The sequence below is a fragment of the Excalfactoria chinensis genome, chromosome 2 (genome assembly GCF_039878825.1).
Source record: "Excalfactoria chinensis isolate bCotChi1 chromosome 2, bCotChi1.hap2, whole genome shotgun sequence".
In the NCBI taxonomy this organism is placed as follows: domain Eukaryota; kingdom Metazoa; phylum Chordata; class Aves; order Galliformes; family Phasianidae; genus Excalfactoria; species Excalfactoria chinensis.
The window spans coordinates 63,223,125-63,247,587 of record NC_092826.1 but is presented as its reverse complement, the minus strand read 5'-3'; the positions used below and the strand labels follow the sequence as shown (position 1 = coordinate 63,247,587).

The 24,463-nt window shown below is 40.2% G+C and overlaps 1 protein-coding gene across 10 annotated transcripts in view; it reads left to right on the top strand.

Annotated features, from left to right (window-relative positions):
* The first annotated feature begins 9,047 nt into the window (after positions 1-9,047).
* Positions 9,048-24,463, top strand: part of FHOD3 (formin homology 2 domain containing 3) — a 363,466-nt gene continuing 348,050 nt past the window's right edge. For all 10 annotated transcript variants that reach the window (XM_072327321.1, XM_072327323.1, XM_072327320.1 and 7 more), the window contains exon 1: positions 9,048-9,579. In XM_072327321.1, coding sequence (XP_072183422.1) covers positions 9,415-9,579 — 165 coding nt within the window. In that variant the 5' untranslated portion in view covers positions 9,048-9,414. The remainder of the gene's footprint in view (positions 9,580-24,463) is intronic.

Below are 24,463 nucleotides of genomic sequence, written 5' to 3'. Positions count from 1 at the left end.
GTTCCTGCACATTTCTGTTTACCATTTAGTGGAATTCCAAAAAACTAAGCTGAAGGGTAAAACTAAAAGGCAAGCTTCTTAGTGGCTGGTGTCAACTGGCACAGGTCCAGGGATGGAGCCTGCAAGCTCAAACCAGCAGAACAGGTTTCTGTCCTGCTGGAGTACCTGGGGATGCCTTCGTGTTTTTTCAAGGAAAGAGGAATGGGAATTTTCTGAGCCGAAAGCAAGAAATATAAGCTATGGCCTCAGCAGATTTTAAATCGGCAAAACAGAAAACAGCTCACTGGTCCAAAGGCAACACGATTCTTGTCCCATTCAGCTCTCAAGCACCAGATGTTAACCAAGAATCCTAGTAAGGAATTTTTTTTGCAAGTCATCAAAAGCTGATATTCAAAATGACAACCTTAATCCCAAGAGATGTTTAATTATTCCCATAAACATTGGATGTGCATGAGCTCTCTGTTTGCCTGTGCATACAAATACGTATGATCAAATTTACATGCACATCAACTTACACAAGTGACATGAAGTAAGGCTCATCTTTATGACAAATTATCTGGGAACCTTAAAATACACTTTGTGTATCTGCTATACATTGGAAAAGTCAGTAAGGTACACTTTCTTATTAGGTTCTGTATTTGCTTGCCAATTCCAGGAAAATGTTTTACTGTGAAGAGTTAGATGAGAGTCCATATCTGTGTATGTTAGGGGTCTGAAAGGTAAGAAATTTATAAATAAAAATAATTGGATGAATAAAGATTTGGATGAAAACTAATTCAGAAAAGAGTACAGTGGTTTTATTCTACTTTTGCTCTTATATTTCTCTATCTAATTCTCATTATTCCACTCTCAAAAATATAGCTCAGAAAGGTTATTCAGAAATAGATAAAAAACACAGGGGACTGTAAAACCTCCATATGAAGAGAGGAAGAATGTATTAGACATATTCATATTACAGAGGAAGTGAATAAAAATGAAGATGATAGAACTACTTAAAACAATGAATGCTGTGGAAAGGAATGTTTTTGAGTATTAATATCTATGTAGCAGCCTTGTAGTACAAGTTTTCAAGAAAAGTGAAAATAGGAATTCCAAATGAAAGGAAATACTTTAAAACGGTATATTTAGTCTGTTGAATTCATTGCTATGAAATGGTCATGAGGTCAGGTATATGTCAGCATTCAAAAATGGAGAGAGTGTGAACAATGAGAAGAATATCTGAACTCAGAAATGTATATTAAAGAAAAAAATGTACAACTAAAGAAGTATGGAGTATACAAAAGCATCTGCTAAATAACGATTATCATAACATTTTTATTACAAATTACCTTGCAGTTTCTTATGATGAAGTCTCTTGATCTTCACTCTGAGACTGCTAACATGGGTAACTAACCAATATTCTTCTGATGTAACTGCCCTCCCATATTGTTTATAACCTTGTTTATAGCCTTTACAAAATTAGTAACGAGAAATTTTGCATTGAGAGTGTTTATATCAGCATAGGAGTTTTTACGTCAAGATAAATAATTCTGGATAATCTCAAGTCACTTTACATGTTTATATAAACTGATATGAACACTCCCCGTTTCCTCAAACTACAAATATTTATTCTTGGTCAGAGCTGGAAATACACTTGTTGGATGTGTACATGCTGACTGGGGAAAATACATTTTCAGTAATACGTTAATTACCTGCTAACTGACATGAAGTGCAAAAGTCTGACCATGAAGACAAGTTTTAAATCCCATAGAAGCTCATTTGGTTGACATAATGACTGATAAACTATCAAGCACACGTCCAAGCCTCCATCCTCTTTTCCCATAAACACTTTTCACTTGAAGCTTGTTTACTTTAACCTTCGTATTTTTCTAGATCAATTTGTGTTGAGAAAGCAGATACCTATTATAAAATGGCAGGTATTTTTTTTCTCCTCCAAGGTTTATTTCATGGAAGTCACCAAAACAAAACTCAGCACCATATTACTTTTGAGATATGAAGAGATGTGATAACAAGTATTTATTCAGTAGGATAGTGTTGATGATAAGATAAAAATTAGAGCTAATTTCAGACACTTGAATTTCAAAAAAATGTCCAGTTTCCTTTAGGGAAAAACTATTTTTATTTATATTATAATATAATAAAAATTAGGTATTAAGAGTCTTTCAGAAGTTCTCAGTTATATTCATGTGCTAGCAAATGGCTGCCACATTCCTTGCTGTTGGCTGTTGAACATCCTTCTTGTTTGTGTCCAGTCTGATGTAAACTAAAAACAAAAACAACACAAAATGGCTACAGAATCTCTGTACCATTTCCTTCTTTCCTTCCTCTTGTTAGTCCTTTAATAACAGAAAATTTCTGTACACAGGTATGAAACACGAGCTTTCTTGGCTTAGAACAAAATTCTTTTAAAGAAAGTTAAAGGAAAGTGGCACAGATTCCATCTGAAAATGCCGTTTCTTTATAATATAAGACCACATACACCAATTGATACAGACATTGATAGACTCTTCCCATTCTCCAAGAAAGACTATGAGCTGAATCTTATGGTAAGATCTTGTACTGGCAAGATACCATTATCTTTGAGAAAATAAATGTGAATTTGTATAGTAATTCAAAAGTGAAAAAAACCTCTTCAAGCAATTCTCACTGCTTTTATGTTTTTTTGGGGTTGGTTTGTGTTATTGTTGTTCTGTTTGTTTTGTCTCATCTTTCATTTTCTTACTTTATTCTCTCCTTTAAAATGGGTGAGTGGGATAATCTTTGCCCTACTGAAACATAACTTCCAACCTTCATTGTTGAGTCAAAAAATCATTTCTAGTAGCGCTATCAGCTGATTGCACTGTGCAATGAGGAAATAAGATTGTATTTTTGTTTTGTTTTGTTTTTGTTTTGGGTCCATCCAGAATTTACTTAACCAATATAGACAATTGGTCCAACATAGTCTCCTCTTTCTTCTGGAAGTAGGCTTTGTCTCATGTCCTCTCCAAGTTCTGCTAACTCCTGTAACCACTCTGCTGTTACACTTCAGCATGCAATGTGCATCACAGAAAGATGTGAAAAATGAAGAAAGACTTGTCTGTCTACAACTTTCCCTAAAATGAACTTCTCAAAATGCAACAGCTTCTCAACTTAGAAGCCAAATTGTATTACAAGTACATGATAATATATTTTCAGTAAGATCAAAGTGAAGAAATGCTTATAGCCACTTCTTTCAGCTATGTTCTCTCAGTGTGGAACCAGCCCTTATTCTTGGTTTTATAAGCAGTCAATTCAATGACTGTCTGAGATGCAGCAGTCTCCACAGATTCCACTCTGCTTCCCAGCAGGTTTTCTTTCCAGCACTTCAGCATCTTAATTCAGTAATCCTTCCATCTAAGCATGGTCTGCAGGAACTGATGTCCTCCTGTGACCCTGACCATACTGTTCAAGCTGTGCAACCTCATCCTCAACAGCCACTCACAGAAAAATAAGTCTTCTTATTCTTTTGAGGAAGGATAATTAAAAATGGATAGGAAATCTATAAAGAACACAGCATAGTGATGAAAGAGGAGGACTTGGATCTGTAGTTTGAGTAGATTGTCTGATTTTAATGGCCAGCTCTGAAGAACAGTCATCATTCAAAAATTCCATGTGGTTCTGGCCCTGTTGCATCACAAATAGTAAAAGATTTTGCAAACCCAAATAGGTCCTTGGGGTTGCTTGTTTGTCGCCATTGTGTCTCACCTATGTCCTAAAGACACCTTAGCCACCTTTGTGGCCTCATTGACATCCATTGGCTTGAGAGCTTGAGCAGTTATAATTATTTGGAACTTGCTGAAGCATAGTTGGTTCTTGGTTTGAGGTTAATGAATAAGGGAATGAAACATTCACTTCAGAATTAGAGAAATGGCTCTAAGCACGAATATATATGTTTACACAGATGCAAAACAGATTATTTTCAGAATAAATTTTACTTTACAGCTTCATATGTTATGTCTTTTCTTTCTGAAAAGGAAACAGGACTGAGTAGCAGAGAAGTGCAGTTTCTGTAAGCTCATCTTCTCACTTGCTAAGGAGTTAAAAGGTGAATTAATCCAACATTCTGAAAAATCAGGTAAGAGGACCTCATAGTTAACCCCTGTAAATGGCTCCACAGTAAAATGTGAATGCAATGCTAAGATCAGTTACGATGACTTTTTCAGAGTCTCACTGCATGTTTCCTTCTTTTCTGCACAGCCTGATGTTATTTGCAGAATATCCATCCAACCTAAGCTGAGATCGCTGGCAGCTGCACTTTTGACTTGAAGTGCTCTTAAAGGTTTCAAGCTCTAGTCACGGGCAGCCAGGGCTTGAACAGGCAGCAGTAGTGGTTACTTTTGACTTAGTCTCCATTTCATCTAGTAACACTCCATCCATAAAATGAGGGTGAAATTACTTCTTTCCTGCTATGAAAACATATAGATAAATAGTTGTGAAGCTTTCATCTGTCATACCGGAGGGAAGCTCTTGAAGAAATATGCTTTGTCATCAGAGCAGGGTTTAAACAGCATGCAAAGGATAAGGCAGGGAAAGGCCTTGAGCATGAAACAGTGAAGGTGAAATAAAATGTCTGTGCACACGACTTAATACCCCTTGCCTGTGGACTAGAGGAGCTAAGAGTCCTGTGATAGTGCTGTAGTGAGTGGCACCATGCTTGTAATGGGCCCATCACATAAACCTCACTATTCCACCATTTATCAGTGGCAGTATCTTCCAAAGCTGCTTACCTAATGGGAAAGATGTACACAGAAGACCAGGAATTCTGTGGGAACGCTGTCAGAACATCCATCATGTTATTTCCCAGGCAGTATGATCTGCATTAAAGTACAGCAGTTGTTTCTCACCAATTTGTGCAGGATTTTCAGACACCTATGATCTAGTGATTTTGGAATTACATGTCTTGAACTCACCTTCACCAGCAATGGACAGTACTAGCAACTATTATCAGCCTAGAGTATTACTTTATTTATCAGCCAGCCACCAAATGGAAATAATTTTCAGTAGCAACCTGCTGAATTTGCACGTGTGATGCAGCAGTTAAATCACCACTGACAATCATCTGGTCCGTTACGAGTCCTTACCACCAAAACAAAAACCTTTCTGTGTGGGTGGGCTTCATTATTCCCCGTGAAAGATGTTTTCTGTGAAACAGTTCTCTGGTACCAAATTCATTTTCCATTGCAACCACTAGAAAAACACCTCCTGTGAAAAAAGAAAAGTTTATATTAGAACTGTATCCCTGTGCTACCCCTCCTCAGTTCTCCCATCTGCCATCTGAAGGCAAAATTTAATGATAACAAAGTGCTTTGAGATCCTTGGATGAAGGATGCTGAAATCCACAGTATTATTCTTAGTCTCAGGACAGACTGGATTTCACTCGCACTCCATATTTTGCAAAGTGTGCTATATTATTTGCCTGCCTGTGTTAACAATGACAATAAATCACTATCTACACTTTGCTGAGAGAACTAAGTTTTATTTACAGATTATAGTGTGGATAAGGCAGAAATACTGTTCCCATCACTACAGTGAGGGATCTGTCAGCACTTTCATTACCATGCTTTAATTCCAGTGGTTTACAAGCCCAGTTTGATTACCGCTAGCAAATAGACTGCTATTTTTCAGCTTTATTAATGTTAAGAGAATAAATTGTGGAAGCTAAAATTGCTTTTGTTCTCCCATGACTAAAATTGGCTTGAATATGAAAAATGAAAACTGGAGAGTGGTTCCACTTGTCCAACAGAAAGAGATAGGGAAGTTAAAGAGGAGGCTGTTCCATATGCTCACACTGTAATGTCAAGGTCATGCATTCTATATTGGTATCAAGACAACGATGTACCAGAAAAACTACTATTCTTGTGAAGCTGCTCCAATTGCTCAGACACCCAGTGTATATTTTTTAAGAACCTGTTTAAATACGTCTTTACACTGTCTCTGGGTGGTCCTTGAGTTAAAGAATATGCTTTTGATAACTTTCCATCAAATATGTATTTTTTATTTTTAATCAAAAAGAGGAAATTAAAGACAAAAATCTGTGTTATTTTAACATTTGGTTTTCAACAGTAAAGAAATTCAAACTTAAGCTCGACATGCTCATTCAACAGTGTATGAAATGCTGATAATAGGGTGAGTTAAGAAGAATAAAACACCGCTAACTGAAAACTTCTAAGTGATGCTTCACTCCTAAAAAATGTGTGTACGTGAAGAATTTCCTCCTGAAACGTTTGTTGTAAGAACTTGGGAGCTTAGGTCTGTGAACTTTATTTGATGACACACAGGCTTTGTTTTTCAGTAAGCGCTTGTGAGATGGAACAAGGGACTCCAAGGCCAGTCAAGGTCCCCAGGGTCTTGCCTTTGGTGCTTGACTCTTCCACGATGCCTTTGAAGGTGTACAGGATGCAGCCTGGAATTTACTGAGGCCTCTCTGGAGCTGCTGAACTCCCAGACTGGTTTTGTTCAGCATGACCAAGAAAAACCACCATGCCCTCTGAGAAGGCCTTATCTTCTCTGAAGAGAAATGGGGTGAGACAACCACATACACTGTTCTTGTCATGTCCCTAATTGTCTTCCCAGATTCAGTGTCTGTCTTGCCTCATGCTGCATGCCTCTGACAGACAATATCTAGCTGTTTAGTTGCATTTTTACTGCGTGCTGAGTTCTTTTAAAAGCCATCTATGCTCGTTCAAAAGACTGCAGTTGGACAGCAGAATTTAAACAATGCATCTCTCCTGCCATAAGCACAGATACACACTGACCTTGTAAGGTTACCCTTATTTAACCGGCAGATCTCTGTTTCCTCTGTATTAATTCAAATTCTAATAAAGTTCAACTTCAGATATTCAAAGATATCTAGGGCTTTGGGGATGTTTACAATAAGGAAAAAGCAAAGGTAGATGCACCTCAGAGCTCTGGCCAATTCAGGCTCCTTCCATTTTTGCAATCTCTGTTTTCTTTCTAGCAGTCTGCTCATAGGAAGAACTCATACTAGCCACCTTGTATTTGGAAATTCAACTGAAAAGCATGATATACCGTATCTTCCCAGTGGGATTTATGTTTTGTGGCTAGCTGTTCTGCTGTCAAACCATTTGACCTCCAATGGCTACAAAGATTGTACTCATCCTTTTTTTCCCCCATTTTCTGGAATAGGAGGAAAGAGAGCTGATACTGTCACGTTCATGCTGGCTTCTTGGCTTCTGTGATTTATTTAAAAGTGCCCTCTGAGTGCAAATGCCTCTCTAATGAGATAATATAGTAAGAGTCAGGATTAATCCAGTGACTGACAATCTTACTCTGCCTAATACTGATCATAGATTAGCAGCAGATGTGCATTTGTTTTATGATAATGGAGATTTAATATAAATGGCACATAACTGAATTATGACTAACAAACAACAACAACAACAAAAGTATCCCATCTAATTTTGGCTTTACACTGTGAGGGAAATGTACAGCATAAATAAGCAGACATACAGACAGTAATACTGTTTTTTTTTTTTGTTTTTTTTTTTTCCTAGGATCTAAATACACAGCACTAAGGCAGACACAAGAAAATATTTTCTTAAAATCTGAATTTTAAATGGTCTGGATACAAAACTCAAAATAAAGACTTCCCAGCACATAACTTGTGGTGGCTCGTGAGGATCACAACAGAGATGAGAAATGGGGTGAGAGAACCCATACACCCTTTTCTTGTCCAAGCTGAGGCAGAAGAAGGGAAAAAAAAAAAAAAAAAAAAAAAAAAAGGATAAAACATTGGCTGTGAAAGACCTGAAACAGCAAAATAGTTTCTGAGTTTTAAAATCCTTTCTGATTTCTGTAATCTTTGTGCTAGAAGTTCTTTCCTGAAAATGTGTAATTGTAGGCAAAACCATGACAAGCAATTCCTGAGAATATCAAGGCCAGTGGGACAGATAGTTTATGGACAGAAATCCCCTTTTGTCCCAGAACTGGCAAATTTTCCCAACCCAGTAATCAATTTGGGCAGGAAACAGTTGCTTCATCTAATTGCTATGATCTAGAAGTCATGCTTTCTTGCTTAAGATGCTTCATTCTGCAACAAATTCCCCCATTTCTCACAGCACTGCCACTCCTGTCCTGTCCTGTTGCCCTCTCTGAAAGGATAACAAGGCAGAGAGTAGGGAATAACAGCCATAAAACTTTGTGCACCCAGAGTGCTGAGTGAGATGGGCCCATGCTTGGTACGTGGAAACACAGGCAGCCCGTGGTCCACAGGGCTGTGGATTTGGCCATAGTACAGGTTCAAGAAGATGAGAGTGCAGTGTGCAGGGCTGCACTCTGTGTGCTGCATCTGCAACTCAAAGAAAAGAACAGGCCAGAATTAAGGAAAGTGAGATATTATGCAAGACTGAAGCTACCCAGGGAGGTGAAAAGTCACTGTCCGCAGAGGTGTTCCAAGAAACGTGTAGACGTGGCACTGAGGGACTTGGCCAGTGGGCATGGTGGGGAAAGGCTGACATTTGGACTAGATAATCTTAGAGGTCTTTTCCAACCTTTATGATCCTATGATACTTCTTGAATTGTCTTCATGGGGGTGGGTTGTGTGTTGGCTGATAAGCCAAATCAGCCCCAGATATATACAACCCCAATACCTAGAAGGTATTCTCTAAGAATGAAGAGACATCCACTCAGCACAGTTGGTCTGATACCGTGTTTCAGGCTAGTTCCCATCTCTCAGTTTTGCAGCAGGCATTATTTAACTTCAGTTATCTCCCTTTAGAACCATAGTAACACCACACGAGGGATTTAGACGATCTAGTGGTGCAGCGCTGAGACCCACCCCAGCCTCCGGGGGTCGACGCGCACCTCAACGCTATCCCTCACGGCAGGGCCGCCCGGAGACCGTTATCGCTTCGGAGGCGGCCTCCCTTTCTCAGCCCCTAGGCCCGGGCGGGCTGTCTGGGAAGAGGACGACGCCGGAGAGGCGCCGCCACCGAAGACCGCGAGGAGGCGCCCGCCGCCGTCTCTGCTAGGCTGCCCGCGCCGGCCGGAGCCGCGGCAGTCCCGCTGCCCGCTCGGCGTGCTGCTGCCGGGCATGGGGGAGCTGCTGCCGCTCTGCCCGCGCCCCGCGGCTCCGGCGCCGCCTCCTCCTTCCCCTCCTCCTCCTCCTTCTCCTCCTCAGTCGGCCTGAAGCGCTCCCGCACTCCGGATCCCGGCGGGGAAGGGGCCATGGGCCGCCTCCCCGGGGCGCGGCGGCTGTGAGACGGCCGGCAGGCTCGGCGTGCCGCAAAGCGGGGAGCCGGGGGCTGCGAGCCGCGGCCGGGAGGGCGGGCGGGCACGTAGCGCAGCGCTGCGCTGCGCTGCCGAGGGGGCGCCCGCGGCCCCCTGCGCTGCCCACTCGCCCCCGGCGCTGCCGCTTCGCCGGTGCATGGATGCGCCATGGCCACGCTGGTGTGCCGGGTGCAGTTCTTGGATGACACCGACCCTTTCAACAGCACCAACTTCCCCGAGCCCACCCGGCCGCCGCTGTACACCTTCCGCGAGGACATCCCGCTCGGCACTCAGCTGGCCGGCGTGCACCGACTGCTCCGCGCCCCGCAGAAGGTATGGCGGGATTCGGGCCGGGGGTTCGGGGCTGGGAGGCGGTCGGAGACTCGGGGATGGGACGGGAGCGATGCGGGGCCGCCCCCAGCCGCACTTCCCGGGCACCCCCAAAGCGCTCTCTGCAGCCGCGGCCGGGTGAGGGAGCCGGGAAGCATCCAAAAATCCCACCGCAACCCACTTGGCCCCCCGTTAGGTATCAGCATTGCCCCATCCGAGCGCCTCGGGGCTTAGGGACAGCTGAGCTGCGAGAGGGATCCGAGCTGGGCTTGGCAGGGCTGTATGAGCCAGACGGTTACAGCAAGGGCTTGGGTAAAAATAGCAGCCTGTCTGCTGCCCTTGAAACAATTGATACAGCTCAGGAGCTGCGGCGTGTCACCGGCACAGCCCTTGTCACATCTTACCTGCCTCTGCTGCGTGCTTCTCCTCGGCGTGTGCTGGCAACCACATGCTGCCCTTGAAGCCGGGCAGCCAGGCATGGTGCTTGAATTTTCAGATTTCAAAGCAGTTCCATTGACTGACATAATAATAACGGCCTTTCCCTGTTATCTTACATCTGCACATTAGTTCTGCAGGGCGGACTTTTTGTAATTTTTTTTTTTTTTTTTTTTTTTTTTTGTGTGTGTGTGTGTGTGTGTGTGTATGTGTGATTTCTTTTATTATTACTTTTTCTTTTTTTTTTTTTTTTTCACAGAAGAAAGCAAGGCAAAAGTTGTAAAACTTTTATTCACTCTCTGATGAAGTGGGAGGAAAATACTCTCTTAACATCACTTGTTGCATTATATCTTGCTCTGGGGAGCTTGCAGGGAGATGACAAAGGGCTGTGTGTGCTCTCAGATTTAAGGATATCCAAAGCCCAATAAAAGTATTTCAGAGAAAAGCTCTCAGAGCAGACAGAAGTTTTGCATTTGTAGAACAGTTTCTTGCATAATAGTTGCCAAGGATACAGCATCCAGAGAGCAGAGCTCTGCCTTGCGCACAAAAACATTGGGAGTTCTTGGTGCACTGGGTCAATTCTGTTTTCATGTGCTCAGTGCTCCCTCATTCAGAGACTGGTCCCATTGTTTCCAAGGGAGGCTTTTTTTGGAGTCAGAGCTAATTAAAAGGACAGGGCAGATTCTGACACCTCGTAAAGTAAATAAAAAGATCATTTTTTAATCTGGATTTACAGTTAAACCGACCTCATTTTCAAGAGTATTCCACTGTGTTGTGTTTTGCCATTATTTCCTTTTCAATGCTGTCTGTGCATTTTTTTATAACCCTTTTCTAACTAAAAATCCCCAAGGATTCTGTGTCTGAGGGGCCACCCCAAATCCACGATCACTTCTATGTGCTTAACTCCTGCCCTGCGTTTCAGTGTACTGAAATGCGTTTCTGGAGCTTACTTGATGTTTGAAAGCTGGATTTCCAGGCTTAGGATGAAAGATGGCAGAAGTCTCTTGAGATGCTATTGAACGATAGCTGCTCAGCTAATGGCAGTGACTTGTTAATCTGGGGCTCTGACTATTGCAAACATTTGTTTCTGCTGTTCTAACAACATATGTGGGTAGGCTCGTGGGAATCTGCTTACATGGTTAAAGTTACCTTTGCGTTTGCAAAATCAAGGGCTGTTTATTTCTGGGGTGCCTTAATTATTATGTCTCTTGGCATTCCCCTAGCTTTTACCAGGGGGAAAATACAGTTGATTAAACTTGTTTACATTTACTGGATGCATGTAAAGTTTAATTCTTTGTGTGCACTTGCTGTTAGCGCAGCCTTTCTGTGTTTGTCATTAGATCTTCTTGCGTGTTGGTGTGGTTTTGTGAGCCAACTGATTTCTGTCAGTTTTTAAGGGCAGGCTTCCTACTTTCTTTTGTGGTAGTGGGGACTTTTTTTTTCTGTGGCTTTTCCTCCAGGCTATGTTCGCTGGGTCTCTAGGAGGTCACCACGTGAGTTGACCGAGCAGGGCTCTTCCACATTTGTCCTCAAATTTGTCCTGATCTCTGTGATCTCAGAGGAATGCATCTGTCAAAGCAGAGTGCAGCTTAAAATTCAGTTGTCACTTCAATCTGACATATTTGAGGTTTGACCGGTTAATTAATTACCTTGAAAATTAGTGAGCTAATGGCTAAGCAGACCGTTTAGTGTCTTGATGGTGACTAGTGCAAAAAATCTTGAAACAAATGTAGCGCTTCATAGCTGAAATATGTAGTAACACCAGTGTCTAAATCAGTCCTGAACTCTTCTAGATGGACCATGTGTTTGCCATTGAGTTCTGCAGGAAAATGATCTATGTTTCTTGCTCCTTTAATCTGCTTTTAAGTTATCAGTTTTTGACTGAGATGAATATAAACATGTTCCTTGGAAGCATGGTGCCACCTGGTGCCTTTGGACCACGAGCTGGTTTGTATAGCACTGAGGAGTCGTATGCACATAAGGAGATAAAACCTGCTTTTACTGTAGAAGTTTTGTAGTTAATGCTAGAGTAACTTGTGTACTGCAAGTCACTGTAAGTTGTATATTGTAATACGTTACCAGTAACCCCCCTTAAAATTTAAATGAAAAATCAGTCGGGCTGTCAAAGAATTACGGTATCAGCTATTTGTAGTGAACAAATGTCAGAGTTTGGCTCCAGGTGGCAATTTAATTATTTGGAAATAAAACCAATGAAATCACAAAGAATTTTCCTTTTAAGCTTACACTTAGGTTTGGAAGCAAGTCTCAATCTGTAATGCGTCTTCTGAATGGCAGTGTCTTTAGATTCTTGTGGAGGAGTGCACTGAAGTTAGATGACTCAGGTTCATGAATGCTGGCTGGGATGGGATTTACAACCCTGAATGCTTTTAGTATGTGGATGAGGTGAAAAATACCAACTGGCTGACAGGGAAGACTGAGAAGAGAAGGGTCTGCAATCTTGTTCTTGTAGGATTCCTTCCCCTTTTTCCTGTTTCTTTCTACACATGGCTTTCCCAAAAGCCATCCCTTTGGATGAAGCAGCTCAACCTGCACTGTATTGCATTTGGTTCTGCCTAATGTGCGTGGGGCTGATGTTCCAAGTCCAGTTCCATGGGGCACTGTGGTCAGGATTACTCACCAGGAATGCATGGTGGCTTAAGATGCCTTGATGCTGGTTTGACTGAGATGGTGATATGAGTAGATGCATTTAAGTACCACAAATTCTGTCATAGTATTTCTAGTCTTGTCTGCAAAAACCTTGTTGAGATTACATTACAGAGTTTTTGTGGGTTGCTTTTATTGGTTCGAGTGCTCAAGGTGTTATTTCAGATTTGGCTTTTACCGCATTGGTTTGGGATATTTTTGGTCTATCTCTCATTGTCTGTGGTATTAATGAGAACTGGATCTAGTCTGGACTGTGAATTCAGATGACCCTTTTGCCCATTTCTGTGAACCTTGGGAAAAATCAGGACTGGATCTAAATTTGTGGCTTGGGCGCTGTGCCAATAATGCTCTTTGAATCTAATTTGGTACTTTGGGTTTGTTGGTTTTGAATTGCTTTGAGTTACTTGATACTTCTGACTTGCTGACACAGGGTCATTCAGGAGAGTGGATATATATACATGGCCAAAGTCAAGTGGTATGCTCTTTCTTTTTTTTTTTTAGAGATCTTATTCATATAATTACAGCATGCTGAGTATGTTACCATATTCCGTTCTCACATTCCACTGTACTGTTTAGTGTTAGGGCAGCTGTGTAAGAACTGCATGTTCATAGTAGTGTAGGAAATCACACTGTTTAATTTATGAAAAAAATGTAATTCAAATACTTTTTTTGATAGGGGAAAACAAAAAAAAAAATAAAAAAATTCATTGTGCAGGTTTTGTACTGGTTGTCCAGGTGGAAAAGGAGAGGTACAGTGTTATAAGAATACTTATTTCCACCTCTTGTTCTCTCTGGAAAAAAAAAACAGAGGCAGCTTTCTCCAGGAACTTGTAAGTAGGAACAGTGTCATTCAAAAAGCAGTGCTATAAGCAAATAAGTATAATTGGCACTAGAAGAGGGATTGTGAAGTTTCATTCATAAAGAAGAAGGAATTTAACCCTCGATTAAAAGCCATGTCTGACTCAGGGTGTGGTGCGATGCAGACTGACAGCAGGGACTGCTCCACAGGGCTGTGTTCTGGTATAAGGCTCAGCTTTGGCACAGAGCTCAGTGCCAGAGGATATAATCCTGCCAACAACTTCAGGTTTTCTTACAGCAGCCAGCTGTCTCAGTAGCATTAGGAAATGACTCGGTGCATAGAGGCTATTTAGAAAGAGAAAAGGGATGGTTTAGATCTTGATCCTGGTGAGCAAGAAAGCATTTTTGGTTTGGCTCCGTTATGCTTCTCCCTGGACCTGAAGAATAGAAGACAAAATCTTTTCCTATTTGTATCTTGGAAAATCATAGAATCATTGAATGGCTTAAGTTGGAAGGGAAAGATGAAAGATCATCTAGTTACAATCTTCTTGCCCTGGGCAGGGCTGCCACTCACCAGATTAGGCTGCCAGGGCCCCATCCAGGGCCTTGAGCATCTCCAGGGATGGGGCATCCACAGCTTTTCTGAGCAGCCCATGCCAGAACCTCACCACCTTCTGAACAGAAAACTTCTTTGTAAAATTGAACTTAATTTTCACTTCTCTTAGTTTAAAGCCTTGTTTTATCAGTATCAGATTGTCTAAAAAGTTGTTCTCTCTCCTACTTACGACCTCTCTCCAAGTGCTGGAAGGCCACAGTGAGATCTCCCGAGAGCCTTCTCTTCTCCAAGGTAAACAGGCCTGGCTCCCCCTACCTTTATTCACAGGAGAAGTGTTCCAGCCCTCTGATCATCTCTGTGCCTTCCTTTGGACTTAAACACGCTGACAAAGGAAACTGGCCAATATCTTCTTCAAATATCGCTGTTAAGGGTTGCAATGGAATAGCTGAGGAATATATCAGTCAAGGGCTGATGAGATGACCAGGTCTTTCAAATTCTTTCTGAGGCAGGTGAACATCAGCCCTTTCTCATCCTTTTAGAGAAGAGAGATTAAGAGAGCAGTTATTTCCATCAGGTTTAAAAGTTTTCCAGATTTAACCAAGAGTTTCTAGAGTTTACAAAACTTCATACTTAAAGAGGTTGAACAGGAGTCATTTACCAAGGAAAATATGGTGGCTTGGCCTGTAGCCTGGAGCTTAGCATCTCTGAAGGGCTGACTACTGCTGGGAGAGCTGTGTAGCGTTTCACGGTTGTGCTTCACTTGGAAGCACAACCGTGAAAAGCTACCCAGCTTCAGCAGTGTCAGCCTTCAGAGATGCTAAGATCCCGGTACGGCAAGGACAAATTAACTGTAAGATGCTGAACTTAGACAGTTTAATGTATGATGTCTTTGAAACCCTTGAAAGGTTCTTTTGATCAGTGATAGTTTTAACAAATTATGGTCCAGCTTAGTTATTTGATTTAGTCTTGAGAAATGTATTGCAAAAACAGTAGAGCAGAACCATCTCAGAGCTCTAGGGACCAAACTGGACAGTTCTCTTTTAGGTTATGTAGCTTAGTTACTAATGGCTCAAGAGTTTTTGTAGAGTTTTAAGAATGACTGGAAAGAGCATGGTGTCAACTTGGTAGATCTTGTAGTGCTGTTAGATTTTGAAATTGGTTCAGTCACACTCTGTGTATGGAAGTTTGTATCACTGTAGGATATTTGTAATCAAAGAAAGGAAGAGTTAGACCTTGGTGCTGTAATTCCTCAGGTCTTGTACTTGTAGTTACGGATTACTAAGTTTTCTTTCGAGTCTAATTGTAGATATGTCCTTTCTTCCAAACTCCTCTGAAAGAGCTCTATGAAGATTGCTGACAGCTCCAGTTAACAAGAGACTAAGAAGGCTTCAGTCTGTATCTGTGTTGGTGAAGAAATGATCAAAGAAAGATGAGAAGTTGGTGTGCTGCAATCACTCCTCGTCTTTTGCTGTCCCATATAAGAACAAGACTTCTGAAAACTTTTTGGAGCTGTTTTCTCTTTACTGTGCTTGCAGAGCTATCCTGTCTTGTACTTTGGGTCTTTTTTTCTATCTGGTCTGGCTTGCTTGGCTGTGCTTCTGTATACACTGCCCCTATGTAAGGCAAACAGGTGTTTAGTCACCCTTCCATCACATTCTCACCTGTGATGGTTCTCTCAGCTTAACAGTTTAGCCTCTTGACTGTTGAAGCACTCACACCTCTCTGGAGGATCTTCTTAAAAGAGCCACAGAACCACAGTGACTGGAAGAGAAAGATGTACCTATTTAAAACTTTAAAGTAACACAGTTGTTCTGTCTGGAATTTAACAAGCACAGGTTAGGACCTCTGCTGTTTCAAAAAAATGTATTTTTCAGTGAGCCCAAGTGGTCTGAACTGGGATTATACAATTCTTTGATAAACAGTGCATCATTAGGCTGTACCTATGTATTGGGATATTACTTCATTATTGGCTCAGATGAAAGAGTGCCAGCCTCTATGCCTCTGTCATCACTTTCCACACCACCTGGATTGCATTATATTAATATTAACTTTATATTGTATTACAGTTATTAAGAAGACAGCAAGGAATGCTGTTACATATTTTTAGCAGAGGAACAAGCTGGGACAAAAGTAGCAGTGAGTTCTCTGGTAGGCCCAGCTACCTAGAAACATCTGCAACCATCTGGCATGTGAAATTACTGAAGGAAAGGTGAGTGAGACTTAAAAGCTCACTTTCCACATGTCATCAGCTTAACACATATATGTATAAAATGCACTGCAGTTTACAATTCCAAACACTTAAAAAGTAACAATTCTTTAATTCCAAGCATTTTAAGAATGCTTTTAGAAAAATACCAAGACAAAACCTTAGACTTTTTCCTTTATTTTCAGAGTGACTATTTGACTTCAGCATTCATACTATTAAACTGTGAGTCCATTCTGTGAGTGCAGTATTTATGTGAATTACAAAGTCTGGAAAAACTCTTTAATTTTCATGCTGGATACCCAGTCACTATGGTTAAACCAAGACAAAGCATTGTGCTTAATCAATCTCTTAGTAGTATCATTTGTGATTTTGTGGCTCAGTAGACTCTATAGCAAAGAGTGAGATGACTTAAAAAGTAGCTTACTCTCCTTTAGTCATAGTTCTAGATGGTTTTTAAGGCAAAGTACATATACTTGGAAAAACTGGACCCAGTGTTTCTGGGGTCACTGATATTTAAACTCTTGATATTTTAAAGGTGAAGGAAAAAAGTGTCATAAATAACTTGTAAGACACAACCAGAGCATGTTGATGACATTCATCTAGCTGTAGGGCAGATGTAAGTGGGACTTTCTAGGATTCAAAAAAACATGGTATTTTAGCTACATGCTATTTATTACTATATTGCAGCATCTGTGACTTTTGGCTACACAAAGAAGGTAGAGTTTTACTTTTTTTTTTGTTGTTTGTTTTGTTTTCTCTTCATCTCTAACATTGTGGGAGAAATTTGCTTGCAAAGAGTTGTCCTCTGCTCTATTTATGGGAAGTGGTAAAGTCTCTGGTGGTGTAGACTCCCCCAGGTTTGCCCGAGAGAGACTTAAGGATGCCTATTGCACTTTATTCCTTGCCTATTCCTTTATTCCTAGTAGTTGGTGCTAAGGAAAAGAGGTGAGCTGTCTGGTTGCAAGGATGACGGTTTGAAGACCATCACCTTTGTTACTACCTTAAAGGCTTTCTATCATGAGGCAGTTTTCTTCAAACTTCTTCCTTTAGGTGTCTTTACAAGTGTGGTGGAAATGCTATGTCAGGGCTTGAAACTTTGATTGAACACCTGATAAGAAGGCAACCCAGGAGAGCTCAGGTGCATGAGTACTTGAGTGACAGAAGGGGTGGAACCAGGATCCACCCCTTCCCAGACCCCATTTTAAGGGCAGGGGGAGGTGAGGGTATCTCATTGAAGTTCCCTGTGTACCTGATACCTTCCAAAGGTAAGTAGTTTCTTTCCTTTATTTCCTGTACATGTGGCTGTTCTATTTGAGCATGTCCTTACTTGCTGCAGCCTCGAATCTTGCTGCTCTGCTGCCATTGCTGTACTTTCTGTTGTGTTACAATAGGAAATAAGTGGGAATGTAAACTAAATGTTTTTTCAAAAACAGATAAGGCAGCCATGTCTGAAGAAGAAGAGGTACTGATAGGTCAAATAATGCTATTTGTGCCTTTCTATCTCTGCATATGATTTGTTCTCATGTTTGTTGTTACTCCCTCCCGCCCCCCAAGTATTCTGTATTACACTGTCCGTTGAGTGATGTTTCTTTTATAAATGCAAAAAGCTTGTAGCTTTTCAGTGACCACAAGATGATCTGGTTTAATTAGCAATGGAGAAGAAGGGTGGAAGAAAAACGTGTATTTTATTTAAGGTAGATGTGAGCAATGGAACAGGCTGCCCAGGGAGGTGGTGGAGTCTCCTTCTCTGGAGTTATTCAAGACCCGCCTGGACGCCTACCTGTGTGATGTGGTGTAGGGAGCCTGCTTTGGCAGGGGGGTTGGACTCGATGATCTCTAGAGGTCCCTTCCAACCCCTACAATTCTGTGATTCTGTGTCTGATGTGATCTGTTAGTTGCATAATGATTTGCATCTTGAAATGGTCATTGCTAGTCGAAGTTCAGAGACTCTTATTTCACTATGATTTTTTATTTTTTTTTCTGCTTTGATTATAATACATGACAAGCAGTGCCTTGGGGAGTTAAAATCATTCAAATATGTACAAAATAAAGCTTCTAAATGTGTTACAATTGCTTTGTAGATGATAACTTGTTAGTGTATAAGCGCTGAGTTCAACTGTTACTTTTTCAACCTAGTCACACAGTTAACTGCTGTGTTGTATTGTTTCACCCACTGTGTACTGGTTTTACTGTTCCTTCGGGGGATTATTCTTTCTTACATGCATGCATTACTACAGTTAAGAAGCTTCTTCTAGTGTGAATTTTTGGCTGAAGAAGAGAAACAAGAGATTTATTTTTTTTTCCTTGTGAAGCTGGTTGTTGGGAGGGAAAAAATTCAGCTCTTTCAGGAGGTAAAGGTGGATGGTATTTGAGATATTGCCTGTTTCTCAGCTCAAATTGTATTAAATTATGCTTTTGTGTTTCCTGTTTTCTTGATGGACTTTCACTTGGTTTTGACATGTAGAGGGGGGAAAAAGTTACATCAGTTGTGTGTGTGAATTCATGCCAAACTTAGAAGATGACATTGCTTTGCTTTTTTGAACTTAAAATATTCAAGTTCAGTTTTCCTGGTGCTTTTGTTTCACTTGCTGAGGAAAGGTGATTTCACTAAGAAAACAACAAAAAAATAGAATCCTTCAAGGCCTGATGCGCTGAACTAAGTTTGAAACCTGTGAGCTTGCAATAATGGGCAAAATTACCTCAAGATATTCCTCTTTTGCTAATTGGATGTGCCTTAATATGTTTACTGAACATCAAAGCAGCCACGTGTTCTCCTAGACTTTCTTTCTAATCAAAGGGTCTGTTTTAGAAGCAAGTATATCCTAATATTCAGCTGTACATGAAGGATGAACAGGAAGAGAAGATTGTTCAGGCTAGCTTTCAGAAACTACCGACAGCAAAACTTAAACGATTGAATGTATTCTTAATGTAGTAGTAAAATGCAGCCTCACTCGCAGTCATTTCTCTGGTCAGTGTTCATCTGCACTTTTAGTATATGAGAGTCATTTGGTATACTATTAAAAAATATCCTAAAGGTTAAACCATGATGTTCTGTTTGTTTTTTGTTATGTGTTTTGTTTGTTTTCATAGTCTTGAAACATTGAGTCCTGAGTGTTTTAGGCCCTAGGTCTGAAGTTGTTTGTTACACAAAAATGTACGTATAGTTAGTTGCAAAGGGAAAGGCTAAAAAAAATGACTCCAAGGTTAGTAAGTCAACCAGAGCTTAGCATCTTAAATTATACATTCAAGTATTAGCTACTAAAGATATATATAGTAGCTTGAAAAAGAAACTTTGAATATGTATGTATATATTTTTGGCAGGTGTTTTAGAACATCCTTGTAGGTACTCTTTAAAACAGACCCTTTACCAGCTACCTCTGCACAGAAGTTAAGGAGTATGCAGGGTGAGGACTGTGTAGTTTCATGCTTAGGAGTATTTTCAGGGGAAGACTGAAGTGGGCTACTTCAGTGTTGACAGAATTAAATCATCTGAACAGCTGCCAGTGAAGGTGAAGGATATTGATTTTTCAAGGTTGCCAAAATGTTATCTTTCTGTCATAAGCACTAAATCATATTGAAAGGAACTGGAATAAAACTATCATTTGTTTTAATGTTTTCCTTTGTGGGCTCTTAATTGAGACAGGCAAGATAAAAGCGTGCACTCCACTAATAAATGTGTTCGCTAGCACACAGTAAGTGCCTTCCTAGCGTTGTTCCTCACCATGCTGACTGCTGAGTATGATCATGTTCCTGCAGCATGTTTCAACATGTAATTGCATTGGCCTATATACAGTAACTTGGCTGTCTTGGAGCTTTAATCCCAGCCATTGTAAGAGTGCCAATTGAATTGCAGGCTAAAAATAGCCTGCATCCAGACATGCGGTTTGGTGCTAATATGACATAATTAAAACTTGACAAAGCTAATAGGCAGAATGCTGTTCAGTGACTTCTAGGATCTTATGCTTGACCAAAGTATTTTCTTAACACGATGAACTTTGCTAGTGTGGTCATACCTCAAATAAATGGCCTACTTCAATAACTTCTTTGATAGATCTGTTAGGCTCCTGAGAGAATGCCTTTACCTTAAAACCATTCTTTAGATTGATGTTACTTCTTTGCAAAAGCCACTGGTAATAGGCCATAGCATTTGGCAATCATTAATGCTCTGTGTGATTGGAGTGACAAAAAGCAGATTAGAAATATTTCTCACTGAAGTGTAAATTGAATTATGTTTGTTTCCTTTGTTGGTATGGTTTTGTTGCTTGTATTCCAACAAATAGTTCAGAAAGAAATATGCAGCCAACAGAGAGAAGAGCTTGCTATCTCACTAGTAGTTATCAGCTAGTGTTATTTTAAAAAGTCTCAACGGAGATTGAAATCATGCTCCCGTGTTCTTTGTCCACCAAATTCTTTCTTGAAATAAAATCTGTAATCTAAATCTCTGAGATAACTAAGCATCAACTCATAAAATATACTTCAGAGAAATTATCAAATGACAAAAGAATTCTTTAGTGAGTTCTTTAGAAGGATCTGCCAATGGATTTCATGCTGCAAAGTAAATTCATTTATGTATTCTTATGCTAAAATCAAGTCAAATTAAACTGCAAGTAATTACCATAGAAGTATTTTCTTGAGCTGTTCTGTGTGTACATAGTGGAACTTTAAGTAATTTTAAATCTACCCCTGTCTTCTCAAATTGGTTACATCTAAATAATTTAAGTCAATACTGAAGTATATATATTCTGTAGGGGACTCATGGAAGGTTAGTATTGAAGATGAGCTTATTCCTGCATGTTACTTTTTTAACAGGCGGTGTGTTTGGCTATTTAAAAATAAAAATGACCTACTGCTCCTACTGCTAATTTTTATGGTCCGAGTTATTTCTTAAGTCACCTTCCTACCAGAACTGAAGGCTGATAGAACTGAGGAGACTGTTAGAGAGGGGTGGGAGTAAGGGAAGGTCTGTATGGTTCTACTAGGCTTGGAAACAGGAATGAGTGGGTTGTTAGCCAAATTTAGCATCTCTTCTAAACTGTGTTTTTTATCAATTGTAACTTTATGATTAAGTGTTATGGTGAGACTTGTTTTCTTTGTAAGATAATCTATTTCTCACTATAGCAGAAGGTACAAGCTCAGTTTACAAGGTGAGGTGGTTTGCAGGTCACTGTCAGTCAGTCTCCACTAGCAGACAGGTTTTTTGCCCTTTTTAATAACTGTTTTTTGATTGATGAAGCCATGATGATGGATGCTGTGCAGTGGGACAGATGTCTTAAGTGTAACCAGTGCCTGCTGCTTTTGTTGCTTAGGTAGGTGAAAGGAAAGAAAACTGACCTAGAGAGTGACTGTATTTGTTTATTTATCTTCAACAAAAGTACTTACTTACAGCCTGGAAATAATGGGATTGTGCTCAAGAGCAGATGTGTTTGTCACAGAACCACAGGGACTGGAAGGAACCCCTGGAGATCACCTAGTCCAACCCTTTGCTAAAGCAGATTCTGTATAGTAAGTTACTTAGGAAAGCATCCATGCAGATTTTGAGTATCTCTAGAGAAGGAGATCCCACCACCTCTCTGGGCAGGCTGCTTTAGATGTCTGTCACTCTTTAAAAGGTTTTTTGTTGTTTTTTTTTTTCCCCTCATGTTTGTATAGAGCTTCCTGGGTTCCAGTTTATGCCTGTTACCCTTTGTCCTGTCTCTGGGTACCATTTAAAAAAAAAAAAAAAAAAGTAGTATCTTCACTCTCAGTAGCAATTTCTCAAGTGCTGCCATTACCTGTAGCATAACAGAAGGGTAAGCTAGTCATGAAATTGCATTAACACTGTGCTTTACGATCTCATATTGGAAGACCTGTATACTCATGCCCATGTTCTTAGTTACAGTTGGAAAATGCATACTGTGAGTTGCAGAGATGCTTGCACTGGGTAATGGAAGGCTGACTTATAAGCTCTGACTGAAGAGCTTGTGTATACAGCTGAGGAGATTTAAAGCTTTGAAGCCCATAGATGAGGGGACAGGCTGCTGGAGCTACTCCAGTGCAAAAGGAAGAAACAAAACCTTTATAATATGGATAAGGTCTAACTTGCCCTTGGATGCCTGAGTATCTTTGTGGCAGAATGGGGAATGCCAAATAAATATTTAGTCTTGTTCCTGTGATAACTGTTGGGTGATGGCTGTTCCTTCTTCCCAAAAAGATGAGAGATTTTGGAGCACAGCACTTTGGCTGATTGGCACAGGTGTGGGTAGGTAGAGGAGAAAGGCTTTTGGGATTCCACAAGAAGAGCTTAAGCTGAATGCTTCCTAGTTTCAAAAGATTTAAATACTGTTGTTGCTGCCAGCAGATATTAGAGTTAATGTTTTACTTATGCAGTTTGGATATTATATTGTGCCCCTAACATAGCCCCCTAAGGCGGTACAAAGCAAAACAAAGTGCTAAACTGATAAGTAAGCTTTTATTATATATGGCGCTTTTTTTTTTTTTTTTTTTTTTTTTTGTCCCAGGGAAAATAGATTAACACTCCTCCATCTCTAAATCATAATATAACAGTTTTCAAGCTTCTGTAAGTCAAAATAAGGTTGGAAAAGCATGCTTGTTTTGAACCAAGCTTTCTTTCCAGCTTCAATTATTATTATATGCTTGAGCCAGCCTCTGAGAACTTTTGCAATTCATTTCACAAATATGATATTCAACTATTTTATTGGTCCAAGGGAAAAATAATGCTTGTATCTCAATCTCATCAGTAATATAGTGACAAGTGTTTAGATTTGCTGTAAAGAAAAATTGTTAATTTAGTATATCCCAGGTGAAATGTGTTTAATTTATGATTTTAGTGTGCTAGGTATTTTTACCACAAAGAACTGGTTAGTACAATAAAGCTGCATCTGAACTGACTCTTTGTTTCCCCGAATATAAACCTTGCATGGTATGGTCAGAGGAGGCATTTTTTTTTCTGGAATTTTTAGTCGTGTGAAGTGAATGCAATGGACTAGTGAGCCATGAGTATGCCCTTAAAGCACAGCTCAGCAATCCTTTTAGACCTTCTGTGATAAACAACTTCTGCTTTATGGTGGAGGACCACCTTATGAAGTAAGCTTCTATGATAAAGCTATTCCTGAGTTAAAATGGTTTTTATTATCCAAAATGATGCTTCTTTCATACAGAATAGATACTATTTGGTTTCTGGCACTTAGGTGCCTCTAAGCACAGCTGACGTGCATCTTTTATCCTACCATTTTTTTGTGACTATATACTTTTCATGCCTATCATTCCTTTCTTAGTGCGCTTTGATCATTCTGTCACATTATTCCATCTTAATATAAGATTAAATAGGTTCTAATTTTAACTTGTCTATTTAATGTGATAGTTCTTATACTTTTTTTATTCTGTTTCCTCGAAAAACTGTATCCTACTTTGTACTGGAATAGTTACGTTGTCAGGAGTGTATTTCAGGCTTATATAGCAGTCAGGCATTAACTGCTTTAGTCTTTGCATGGGATTTGTTGCATTTGTTTTCATATTGTTATAGATTTGGAAGCTAAAGAAATGCAGTTCCCTCTGAAATAAGGGAGTACCTAAGACAATAAAGCTATGTGAAGCTTGGTGTGTTTAAGGGTAACTCAGTGCATTGGTTTGTACATCAAAAGTGGTCTCGGCGCAAATTTAACAATGTATTGTAATAAGTATAAATTTCTTTTTCTTAGCATTCCATCGAGGTTTTGACAACCATTTTATCATTCTCAACCAAAGAAGGGTCAGCTTGTTATGATGACGTTGTTGAGCAATGACCTGTCAGGGTGGAAATTACTGAATTACTTGAGTCTGATCTTTGGTACTCTTTGTTAATCTTCCAAAAATATTGGTAATAACTTGGGAGAGGAACCTGTTGAATACTTTGTGCTAAATGTACCACTGCTCTCAAATGTAGTCTGGGTTATCTGATACTGAATCCCAAAGGAGATCATAGAGGAAGAAAAGCAAGGAAGCCTGTGTCAGCCCCTGAGAATCTGCAGACCCACGTGTTATGGTTAAATTTATGTGCTGAGGTGCTTTTATGCCCTTCTGTGACATGACTCTCTGTGCACTAAAGCTATGTAAGCTTTGTTGTCATCAGTTTCAGTTTTCTGATTTGTTATCTCACCAGATGGGGTGACTGAGAGCTGGGCTCTGTCACCCACACATTGATTGTTGTCTTCGCTTTGCAAAGCACTCAACTCCCATAGCTCACATTGCCA